The sequence below is a fragment of the Camelus ferus genome, chromosome 19 (genome assembly GCF_009834535.1).
Source record: "Camelus ferus isolate YT-003-E chromosome 19, BCGSAC_Cfer_1.0, whole genome shotgun sequence".
In the NCBI taxonomy this organism is placed as follows: domain Eukaryota; kingdom Metazoa; phylum Chordata; class Mammalia; order Artiodactyla; family Camelidae; genus Camelus; species Camelus ferus.
The window spans coordinates 19,801,347-19,814,121 of NC_045714.1; the positions used below are offsets into that span (position 1 = coordinate 19,801,347).

Sequence of the window (12,775 nt, forward strand, 5' to 3'; positions counted from 1 at the left end):
ACGGGGCCTGGACACGCACATTCTGGAGGCATGGCCACCAGTCAGGATCTGAATGATGCCTGGATGGAGATATTTGTGACGTCCAGGAGAAAAAAACATTCTGAGAAATACACAACTGATGTAAATGGCCACCACCTATCAGTGAGCGGCAGTATTTAAGAAATAGCGTGTTCAGTGGACACCTGCGTGTTCACTAGTCAAACTCTGGGGAAGTCGGTGCTAAGTCGAGGTCACCAGAAGTGTGGCAGCTTCTGCTCTGGTCTCTTGGAACGTACACACTGTGGGAAGCCAGCCGCTGTGTAGGAAGTCTGCCCTCCCCACGACGTCCATACTGGGAGGAAGCCCAAGTTCACCACGTGGAGAGGGAGACAGACAGACAGACTGAGAGACAGACTGAGAGATGCCTGCAGCTATTCATGTTACCCCAGCGCAGGCTCGGCACAGGTGGAAAGAAACCACTTAGGCCATCGGCTCAGCTGATCTCTTAGTTGACTCCAGCCTCAGCCGACATCTGACTGCAAACACGCGAGGGGCCGACGGGAGCACAGATGGCAGAGCCACAGACTTGGGTTTAGAGAGACAGCACGCTTTGGAGTGTCGGTGTCGTAGCAGTAGAAAGCCGGAATGAGAATAAGGCCAGGAGGGGCTGCGGAAGTTGTGTTTTGGTTTCTCCGACTTAAAACACAGTAGGTTTAGCAGTCAGGACTAAGAGACTTTTAGCAGAGTTGTCTTAATTGCTAGGCACCTTTTCTTTGAATCCTTGTGTCTCATACAGACTTTTTCTGTTTTGAACGATTTTCAGAGACTGTAGACAGAGCGCTGTGGTCACAAAGGTCTTTCAAGTGGACTATGTACCACCAGACGCAGTCGCTTCAGAAGACAGCGTTGAAAATGCTCTCAAAGAGGCTTCGAAGCAGGCGAGTAATGAGACTGTAACTCACCCGGATCGTCGCCACATTCTTGGTCCCTCTTCTCAGTGGTCACATCTTCCCCTTCGTTTACACCATAATCATTCTGTGCATAGTCGGGTCCTTGTAGTTTCAGTCAGTATCAACCACTGCCAAGTCTCTTCGCTGATTCCCACGCTTTGGTCAGTGCCCCCTCGCCCTGCCCATTAGACGTTCCCAGCAAGCGTCCGTGTCCACACTCCTGTGTCCTCAGTGACTCCCCTCGGCCACCAAAGAGCCTGGCATCCCAAGTGGTCAGTTCTGGCCTCAGGCATCCCCTCCTGCTTTGTGACTCCCCTGTTTGTATTCTGTGCGCACTGTGTGCTCTCACTGCTCCCCCGGGCCCAGGCCTTCTCCTCTTACAAAAGGCTTTGGTTATGTGAACGCTTTCTCCATGTGTTAGCTCCAAGGTGGCAGAGAGTGTGTCTGGCTCACTCAGTGTCTTGCACGGGGGCAGGTAGCAGAGGGCGGTGGGTGTATGTTTGTTGAATAGAAACATCAGACCAGTGGAAGCTCTCAGTGGCATAGCCTTCATCCCCAAATAGCTGCAGAGCCTCACCTCTTTGGAGAATGAACTAGACCTATCTAGAAAGGACGCTAGAAACTCTAGTCCTTGGGTTCTGGGCATCAGTGAGACAGGTCTCAGGGCCAGAGGGCAGGCCAGCCCATGGTAAGTCAGCCAACCAAAATGTCTCAGTCTGGAGGTCTTGTAGGGGGTGACAGGAAATTTTGGGGGGAGTCCCTTCAGCCCAGTGGTGGACTGGAGGCCAGAGAGGAGGCTGTGGGAGCAAAGCAGTGGGTGCAGGAGTCGTGTGAGCCACGTGTGATCAGGGCAGGGACAGCCAGCAGGGGCTGAGCCCGCATGCATCAGCAGGTGCTCAGGCTTGAATCAAGCATAAGGGCCTGAGTCCAAGGAGAAGAAAGTCCAGAGTTTATGTTTCAGGACCATGGGTGGGCAGGTAGTGGACACGGGTCCCATCTTGGCCTGACCCTGCCCTGTCTTTGCCCCCTGGGTTGGGTGGCCCCCGCCATGACTGACTCCCATGATCGCCACATCCTGCCTGCATGGGCTGCTCCTGCCTCTGGCCTTGGCCACTTGACCTGGTGGGGCCTCCCAGGCACACATGCTGCCAACCAGGCGGCCCAGGTTCAAAGCTGTGTGCTTCCAGAGAAAGGTGAGAACAGAGGTCACTTTGTGAAAATGACTGTAAACACTTTCAAGTCGGAAGCACAGGCTACGTCACTGTCTCTACCAAGTAACTTTTATGTTTCGTATCTAAATGGACAGAATCAAGTGGTGGATGTGTAACCTCTTCATTCGCAGGAACTGAAGAATGGATTTGTTGAACCAAAACTGAGGAAGAAATATAAGAATGCCGAGAACAAACTGGATTGGAATGTTAACCTTAGAAAGTTTCCAGGTACGACACGACTGGGCTGAGATAAGGTTTCATATTCTAAGCCCCCAACCAGGTCACTTTTTACCTGCGGAAGGGTTGGGTTAGAAACACTGGAACTGGAAAGTAAGCTGTAATTGGCGTTTCAGTGCTGTCCTAGATAACAGCTGAAGACCGTGGGGGATATTCAAGCATCTAGCCAAGTCAGAGTTATCGACTCACTGCAGTGCAGGAGATCGCACAGCACAGGAGCCAGGGGGCATCTCATTAAACAGAGGCACAGAAAACAGTTACACACAGGGTTTGGGGAAAGGTGGTGTTTAGGTGAAACTGAAATGAAAGCAGAGTTTTGACAGGCTCAAGCGAAGCAGGGCTCGGTGGGACGTGGTCACCATGAGGTGTGGACTGTGAAGGGGACCTGGGCTCTGTTACCTTGGAAATGACAGAGATGGGTGTGGAGCGCTGTGCTCAGACCCCGTTCTCGGAAGCTCTGCACCACCATTGGAAGTTGAAGCTCTTTTCCATGTCAGGGCGACTCGGGTCCTCTAGGCAAGAGTTAGAAGCTTCATTCTGACGTGATTTCAGACAGCAAAGTTTCTGATAATCTGATTTTAGAGAACAAGGTTTCTTGGCAAGTAAAAAACAGCAGTCACTCAGAGTGGGGGCTATTCTGAGGCGTTACAGCTGCAGGGTGACCGTGGGAGAACGCACATTTCCCGCTAACCTTGCAGCGGGATTTATCTATCTCCCCAGCCTGGTTTGGGATGTTGTGGACTGTTGCAGGGCAGTTTTTTAATTTTCTCAGTGTGGGAAAATTCTTTTCTATCTCAACGTTAATTCAGCTGAGTGGGAGCTTCTTTAGATAATTACTACTTTAGGGAAAGCATGTGACGACAGTGGTCCCTTATTAAAAGGTTTCCGGCTATGAAGACATATTTGCATGAAGACGCATATAATTACGGATATTCACGGAACAATGTTTTTGATGTAATTTTAGACGTGGGTGAAAGATCTGACCCCAAAACTTTGAGAGATCTTCGCTTCTCAGAGAGCCCACGGGAAACCCCAGCCTTCCGCGAAGAATCAGCCTCTAGACCGCCCACCCACCAGGCCCAGGTAACTTCTAAGGAAAATCTTTAGGGCACTGAACACCTGCTGTGTTGGTAATGCTTCCCATGAAATGCTTACTTCAGGGCACTGTCCCCTGCCTTTTCACCACACGCCAGCACTGTTGCAGAGCTGGAATTACCTGCTTGGACAAGAAAGGGTCCTGTACTGATGGAGCTAAAATTTATTGGGGGTGGGGGCAGGCAGATAGTAAACATGTGAATAATCAAATAAAAAATTAACAGTAGCAATGAATTCTGAACGTGATAGAACTGGGTAATGGGAGAGAACGGTGATTCTCAAAGCCGGGCCCCCGGACCGCTAGCCTCAGCACCACGAAGGGGCTCATTAGAAGTGCAGATCCTCAGACCCCACCCCCGGCCTCCCGAATCGGGGACTCTGGGGTGGGCCCCGTAATCTGTTTTAATTAGCCCCGCTTCTGATGTGCACTCACGTTTGAGAACCCCTGGGACAGAGAATGACCACAGAAGGACAGGATTCTGATTCAGGGGGTAAAAGAGGGCTCCCTCGAAGAGGTGATGTTCTAACAGAACCTTCAAGGTGAACAGGAGCCCCCCCCCCCCCCCCGCGGTCTCGGCAGCAGTAACAGCAAGTACAATGAAGCGAGGGGTCGCACGGAGGCTGGTGTGATGGAGCCTGGTGAGCGAGGTGGGAGGTGAGGTGGGCGAGGCAGCCGGGGCCGGGGCTCCGAGAGCTGGGGTTCTCCAGCATGACTGCACACGAGAACCACCCGACAGCCTTCCAGCCAACACTGTGAACCCAGCCTCAGAAATTCTGATTGAGGTGGTCTGGTGTCAGGTTTGGGCATGCTTGTATTTTAATTAATTGATTAATTAAATCAAAGTATAGTCAGTTACAGTGTGTCAGTTTCTGGTGTACAGCACAGTGTCCCAGTCCTGCATATATGTATACATACATTCGTTTTCATATTCTTTTTCATTAAAGGTTTTTACAGGATATTGAATATAGTTCCCTGTGCTATACAGAAGAAATTTGGTTTTTCATCTATTTTTATATATACTGGTTAACCTTTGCAAATCTCAAGCTCACAAATGTATCCCTTCCCACCCCCTTTCCCCCGGTATTTTATCTTTTAATTCACCGAATAAATGATGCTAACTGGCAGGTGTGGTTGGGAATCACAGACACTGGGGTGAGTCTCAGTGTAAGGAGGTGAATTTTCTTCTGATTGTAAAGGAAGCCCATGTGGAGGGTAAGGCGTGATCTTATTTACGCTTGAAAGTTTTGTCTTTGGCCACAGTACAGAGATTCGGCTGTAGAGGAGTAAGAGGAGTATCACTGATGAGGCTTTTGCTCCAGGTGAGAGATGAGGGTAGCTTGTATCAAGGTTGTAGACGTGGTGAGGATAGGAGGCGGTGGGAATCCAGATATGTTTTGGAGGTAGGGCTGACAGATTCGGCTGAGGGGGCAGATGGATGGGATGTAGGAAAGGAAGGGGCCAAGGATGACTCTCAGGGTTCTGGCCTGAGCATCTGGAGATGATGGTACCATTTATTGGGGTGAGGAAAACCAGGGCCGAGCAGGAGCTCAGGGCCTCATTAGACATCCAGGTAGAGGTGCAGACGACTGGACATGCAAGTTCCAACTCAGGGGAGAGGTCAGGGCTGGAGATACATATTTAGAAATATTTAATATATAGATGGTATTTAAAGCTTGGATCTAAATATGGCTTTCCAAGTGTGTGCAGAAAATGAAGAAAAGGAGGCACAAGACAAAATTCTTGACTTAGAGGTTGAGCAGAGGAGGAAGAACTTAAGAAGTAAGAAGAAAGCTAAAAAAAAAAAGTGGTGCCATCGAAGCCAAGAGAAGACAGGGTTTCAAGGAGAAGGCAGTGGGTATCTATGCACATGTGGCTGAGAATTCAAACTGGACAAAAATGGGGACTAGCCCATTGGATCTGACAAGATGGAGGTGACTTACGACCTCAGTGAAAGCCACATCAATCCATTCTTACTGTATGACACAAGAAAGATGCCCTTACGCCAGGTGTCTGCTACAACTATGATAGCACTTGGGTCTTCCAGTGTTTATAGAATCCCATTCAGACTTTTGGCATCGAAGGGCCCTTGTTCTCTTCCTCCAGTTCTGAGCCCCAAGTAGACAGTTCCTGGAGTCACACTTTCTATCCAGCCACAACTGCTTCTTGTGTACCCGTCACTCCAAGGCTGTTCACACTTAGCACCAAGTATAAGGGAGGTCAGAAGCAGTGTTCTCAAATCTGGCTGCACGTCGCAGTCATCTGGGGGGAACTTTAAATATATATATGGAGAGAGAGAGAGAGAGACGGGAGAGGGAGAGGGAGAGGGAGAGAGACTACCTGCTACCCGCTCTTGCAGTCCTAGGTGGTCTGCTTCTGTAAGCCTGAGATGGGGTCCTTGGATGACCGATGGTCAGTCCAGTCTGAGAATCACTGGCCTCGAAGACCAGCTCTCCTTATCCCAAGGTCAGATCCTCTCCTTTATTTCCAGTCTCCCACGCTGTGGTATGATTCAGCCTGCTCTCCTGGGTTCTCCATCTGCCCGCCCACTGTGTTTTCTGGAGGACCACAAAGTCCAGGCCCGAGGCCCACAGACCTAGTAAAGCCTGCTTGCAAACCCCGGTAAACAGAAGGACAACCTCCCCTACAACAGAAGCCTGTCCTTCCCAGTCTTCCGGAGGGAATGACTGCCTGGCTTCCGAATGGGCTAGCGAGCGAGCACGACTCCTGTGAGCAGCGCTTGCCAGGGCAGCCCCACATGAGATTAAAAACATCATTTTGAAGAATGGATGGTGTATTCCTTTGTGCACGAGTACTTAGATTTCCTCGCCCACCTAGTAATTTAAGAGTTGTTTCTAAGGAAAAAGTAGAGAGGGAGGGTATAACTCAGAGTAGAATGTGTGCTTAGCGTGCACAGAGTCCTGGGTTTTATCCCCAGTACCTTTGTTAAAATAAATAAATAAACCTAATTACCCCCACCAAAACAAAAACAAAAACAAATTTAAAGAAAAGGTAGAGTAAAACAATACGTAAAGATTCCAGGACTCAAAACAACAAGTTTCTTCTATAGAGCACAGGCAACTATATTCAATATCTTGTAGTAACCTGGAATGAGAAAGAATATGAAAACGAATATATGTGTGTACATGTGTGACTGAAGCATTGTGCTGTACACCAGAAATTGACACGACGTTGTAAACTGACTATACTGCAATTTAAAAAAATTCTAGATCTAATAAGTGAGTTTACTAAGTTGTAGAGTAGAAAATTAACATAAAACCTAATGTATGTCTGTAGACTAGAAATTAGCAAATGGAAATTTAAATAAATAAAATAGCACATATATAGGATGAATGTATAAAATACTAAGCAATAATTTTGAAATATGAAAGGTCTGAATACTGGATGCTACAAAATCTGTCTGAGAGAAATTTTTAAAAGATATACATAAAATATCCCACATCTGTGGTTTGGAAGACTCAAAAAACAATTCCAAGATTCAGAGTCCCCCAAAACTAGGACCATGGGGGCAAATTTGGGGAATTTATTTAGAGTTCAGAGGACCAAGGAGGCCAGAAAAGGGCCACAGAACTTTTATCTTCCGCTCTTTTTCTCCATATCGGGGAGAGATTCTTCTCAGCATTCCAGCTCAGTCCTACCTGAAACGTACTGTTTCGGCAAACCTCAGCGTTAACGATGCTGGTGGTTCTTACAGCGGGTCAACAACCACCTGGGAAACAAGGTCCCTGAGCTGAGCCTCTGTCCTGGGGGCCCCATCAGGGGCGAGGCAGCAGAGTGAAGGCATGATACAGCCTGGTGGGGAGATAACTGACAGCTGACACCTAGCTGCAGTGTCAGGGCAGAGTTGTGGGTTCTCTAGGCCACGCGGGCATGAATGCCCAGCCAGTGAAACCGGCCCTCTCTGCTCAGCTCCAGCCAGCCGTTGATGAGAAGGTCTGCAGGGTCAGCGTTGCCACCTCTGATGAATTCGCAGGAGAAGCCACACACCTGCACACCTTTGTGTGTTATATCTGAATTAACATTTTTAACAATCAGATTAAATGTTGATGCACTGGGGGGACCAATACGCATGGGCCAAATGAAACTCAGGTAACAGCAGGCCAGGTTTGGCCAACAGACCACCATCTTGTGACTTTGTCTGGTCTTGGCCATGACGAGTCTGACCCAGAAGCAACTTCAGCCCCCTGACTGCTCCCCACCGGCTGCAGCGTAAAGTCTGGAGACCAAAGCTCAGCCCACGCAGGTGGGTGGACACAGAGTCTGCGATGGCCAGAGAGGTCTGAGGACGGAGATGGTACACGCGCTGTGGACGTGACCCCACACGAGGGACTCAGGCTTTCTGAGACTCAGCTCAAAAATGGGGATTATATATGCCTCCTGGTGTGACGCAGTGAAAAGGACATGGTGTTTCTCTGGTGTTTGTGCCAGAACGCGTGGCTGAACGCAACCATGGGGAAACGTCAGACAAAACCAGATTGAGGGAGATGCTGTAGATTGACCTGTTACTCTTCAAAAATGTTACGATCATGAAAGATAAAGGCAGACTGAGGAACAGGGTCCTACTGTACAGCACAGGGAAATATATTCAGTATCTCGTAATAACCTAGAATGGAAAAGAATCTGAAACAATACACGTATAATGTATATGTACTACTGAAACATCATGGTATACACCAGAAACTGATACAACATTGTAAACTATCATTCAATATAAAAAAATCAGAGGGTGGAAAAAAAACAATTGAATGATTTACTAGCAAAAAATATATATATATAACTAAATCACTTTGCTGTAGCCCTGAAACATTGTAAATCCAATATACTTCAGTTAAAAGAAAAAAAAAAAGAAAAAAGGCAGACTGAGGATCTATTCCAAATTATAGGAGACAGAAGAGACGGGACCACTAAATGCAAAGTGTGAGTCTGGGCTGGATCCCGGCCCGGGAGGAAAACACAGCTGTGAAAGGACGTCGTGGGCACGGCTGCCAGAATTAGAACGGAGACCTGTGGATGAGGTGGCCGTGTTGCCTCACTGCTGACTTTCCTGGCTGTGATATTTGCACTGCTGTGTAGGAGGACGTCCCTGGTCTCGGGAGACACGCTTAGAAGCAGAGGGACGTCACAACTGCAGCTGGTTCTCGGGCCTCAGAGAGGGAATGAAAGCACTTGGGCGGGGAGGTGGGGGTGTAGCTCAGTGGCACAGCGTGTGCTTAGCATGCACAAGGTCCTGGGTTCAATCCCCAGCACCTCCATTGAAAAAAAACTTAAATTACTGTTCATTGTCAGATATATCTATTTCATTAAAAATAAGAATTTACAAGAAAAGAGACCTGGAAGTACCATCAGACAGACCACGTTTTAGAATTTAGAAACCTAGGTGAGCATCCATTTTCCTCAAAGATTAAATCCCCAGAAAATGGGCTCACTCAGAACAATCGTCTGCTGTTGTCCAGAAACACTGAACTCACTTTGATGGATTTTTATCTGAGGCGCTGTGTGCCAGGCACTGTGCTGGGTACAGGGAGGGGGACAAAGATAAATGTTATGTGGTCCCTGGCCTCAAGGAGCTGGGCCAAGGTCCCTACAGAGTACTGAGACAAGTGGCCTCTGGGTCCCAGCACAGCTGCGTTGAGTCCCACGGGAACCGGGGGGAGGTTACAGTCACATTCACTTGCCCCGGGGAGAAGGGCTTCCCAGGGCAGTGTCACCTGAGCTGGTCCTGGGAGAGTCAGGGTCAGGAAAAGTCTGTCAAGTGGATAGAGGACAAAGGGGACTCCTAGCGGGGGAAACCCATTTGGGAAGACACAGTGCAGGGCAGTGACGGCCCGCCCTGGCCCGCAGGTGGGTGGATGTGGTCTAGAGGTCGAAGCGGCAGGAGAACAGAACAGAAAGGAAGGTTGGAGAAGGAACACGCAGGGGAGAAGCCGACACTTAGGGAGGGTCTGACAGTGGTGAAACGTAGCCGTTGTCTCCTTGACATTTCCAAGTGACCTTACGACGTAGGCAATATTATCCCCATGTTATTTTATTTTTGCAACGTCTCTTTTTGATTATAATTTCAAACTTAGGGAAAAGTTGCAGGGTCAGTACGACTAACTCCTGTATGTCCAGCCTGACCAACTGTTCATGTTAACAGCCTCCAACTGTTTTTTTTTTTTTTAATATTTACTTCAGCTTTATAAAAATTTATTTTATTTTATGTGTAGGGGGAGGTAATTAGGTTTGTTTATTTTTAGAGGAGGGGCTGGGGATTGAACCAGGACCTTGTGCATGCTAAGCACACGCTCTACCACCGAGGTACTTCCCTCCCCTCGGCACTTTAATGTTGTTAATGTTGGGTACTGGGGTCATCACTACTTAAGACTTTCCTCGTCATGGTTTTTAAAAGATGGATGCTGGATACAGCAGCAAAACATTAAAATGAACTTTTAATGTAATTTTACCCTACCATAGCTTTTACTGTGATTTTGTATATATTCTTAATTTTAGTTCCCTGGTTTTGCACACATAACTGGCCACAAGAGTTTGACAAGCACAGAGATCATGAGAATCCAGAGGCAGACAGACTTTCTCAAGTGAGTATGGCATCTCTTCACCATTTCTTAAGTCCTGCTGAGACACGTTGTGGTCAAAAAGAATTTGTTTGGGACATAACAATGGTGCTTGCCCATCCTCAACTGTTTTTATAAATGACACACAGTAAACGACCCTTCCTTAAAGAGTACAGTTGACTTATACATACAGTCTGGAAACCATCATCACAATCAAGAGAATGTTGCATGTATCAAACGTTTATTTCTTTTCAGTGCTGAGTAGGATTCCATTGTGTGGATACATCCCAGGGTGTTTATCGTGTCTCCTGTTGATGGACATCTGGGTAGTTTTCAGCTTTCAGGCGTTACAGATAAAGCAGCTGTGAATGCTTGTGTACAAGTGGTCCTGGGCACGTGTACTTGGATTTCCCTTAGGTAAAAGCTGGGAGGGCAAGGGCTAGTCATATGATAGGTGTGCATTTAACTCTTTAAGAAGATCATCAAACTGTTTTCCTAAGAGGTTGCACCATTTTACATTCTCATCGGCCATGTATGAGAGTTTCATCTTGACTAACACCTTTACTTTTAATTTTGGGCTTTTTAGTGAGGTGCTGGTTGTGGTTTTAATTCACATCTCCCTGGGGGCTGGGGGTGGGGTGGGGTGAAATGGGTGAGGGTGGTCAGAAGGTGCCAACTTCCAGTTGTAGAATAAACAGTCCTGGGGATGTAACGCGCAGCATGGTGACTAGGGGTGATGCTACTGTGTTGTGTATTTGAAAGTTGCTAAGAGAGTAAATCTAAGAAGTTTTCATCACAAGAAAAAAATTCACTATATTTGGTGATGGACGTTAACTAGACTTAAACTGCAGTGATCATTTTGCAGTATATACAATTATTGAGTCATTTTGTTGTACACCTGCAGTTAACACAATGTTGTATTGCTTAAGTCTTCTCTGTCCTGACTGATTTTGTCTGTTGTTTTATCAGTTATTGAGGAAGTTATACTGAAATCTGTGACTATAATTATGAAGTTGATTCTTTATCCTTGCATTTCTGCCAGTTCTTGCTCGATGTGCCTGAGGCTCTATTATTAAACGTGTAAACCTTTTGGATTCTTACGTCCTGTTGCTGAATCGACCCCTTTATCGTTACGAAATAACCTTTTTTAACCTTGATAATATTCTTTGCTCAGAAATCAAATTTGTCTTACATTAACAGCCATTCCTGCTTTCTTTTGATTAGTATTTGCCTGATGTGTTTTTTTCATCCTTTTATTTTTAGCCTATTTGTATTTTTCTGTTTAAAGCTGGTTTCTTTTAAGCAGCGTGTAGTTAGGTCTTGCTTTTTTAAAAAATCAAAAGTCTCTGCCTTTTAATTGGGGTGTTGAGAGTATTTATTTTTATTCTGCTTGTTGTATGTTTGAATTTAAGCCAGCCATCATGCTGTTGTTTTCTGTTTGTCTTATCTATACTTTGTTGCCCTTTTCTTTTTTTCCTGCTTTCTTTTGGATTAATTGGGTATGTTTTATGGTTCCATTTTATTTTGTGTCCTTTGTTGGCTTATTAGCTGTGCGTTCTGTTTTAGTAGTTGCCGTAGGGTTTGTAATACACATTTTTACCTTATCACTGTCTGTCTGCCAGTGACCTCATGCCGCTTCCTACAGAGCGTGTGCGCTTTATGACAGCGGCTTTCCAGGAACTGCGTAACACAGCCTTTGTGCTTTTGTGGTCATTTATCTGACTTCTACAAATATTGTGAACCCCACAATACTGTATTACTTTTATTTGGTATAATCAATTTTCTACCATACTATATACTTTTATTGTGCTAAAATTTATGTGAATAAAAGTTACCATTTTGACAATTTTTAAGTATACAGTTTAGTGACGTTAAGTACATTCACAATGTTGGGCAACCATCCCCATGATCCATTTCCAGAACTTTTTCATCATCCTAAACAGAATTCAGTTCCCATTAAACAGTAACTCCTGGTGACCCACTCCCTCCAGCCCCTGGTGACCTCTGTTCTGTTTTCTGTTCCCATGAATTTGCCCGTTCTAGTTACCGCGTGTAAGTGGAGCCAGACAGCATTTGTCCCTGTGTGTCTGACTTATTTCACTAGCTTAATATTTTCAAGGTTCATCCATGCTGTAGCATGGATCAGAATTTTATTCCATATTAAAGATAAAAAATATTTCACTGTACGTACACGCCACATTCATTTCGTTTCTCCATTCACCTGTTGATGGACGTTTGGGTTGTTTCCACCTTCTGACTATTTTGAATAATGCTGCTCTGAATATTGGTGTCCAAGTATCTCTTTTTGTTTTTTGAAGTTAATTTTGTCTTTTATTTGCCAGTGTAACTTAACTGCAGTGGCTTGCAAACTTTTTTGACCTAAAGAATACATTTTACATTACAATCCAACACACACATACACATATATAACATATGTACATAACTGAAACCAAAGCTTTGCCCAAAATGTTTACCCTGGGTTTTCTTGTTTTTAAGACTTTTTTTTTTAATAGCAGTTTTAGGTTTACAACAAAATTGACAGGATGGTACAGAAATTTCCCGGACTCCCTCCCCACACATGCGCATAGGCATTATTTTTATTGACCAGAGTGGTACTTTTTTTTTTAAACTAAGGATGAACGTACTTTGACACATCATAATCACCAAAGTCCACAGTCCACCTTAGTTTGGACAAAAGTATAATAACATAGGTCTCCATCGTTGTAGTGTCAT

General features: G+C 45.9%; 1 protein-coding gene across 4 annotated transcripts in view; it reads left to right on the top strand.

The window, feature by feature from the left end:
- The window catches only part of DZANK1 (double zinc ribbon and ankyrin repeat domains 1), a 69,703-nt gene that overhangs the window by 10,598 nt on the left and 46,330 nt on the right, over positions 1-12,775 (top strand). For all 4 annotated transcript variants that reach the window (XM_032461767.1, XM_032461766.1, XM_032461768.1 and 1 more), the window contains exons 4-7: positions 803-917; positions 2,272-2,368; positions 3,342-3,460; positions 9,981-10,066. In XM_032461767.1, the coding sequence (XP_032317658.1) occupies positions 803-917; positions 2,272-2,368; positions 3,342-3,460; positions 9,981-10,066 (417 nt within the window). The remainder of the gene's footprint in view (positions 1-802; positions 918-2,271; positions 2,369-3,341; positions 3,461-9,980; positions 10,067-12,775) is intronic.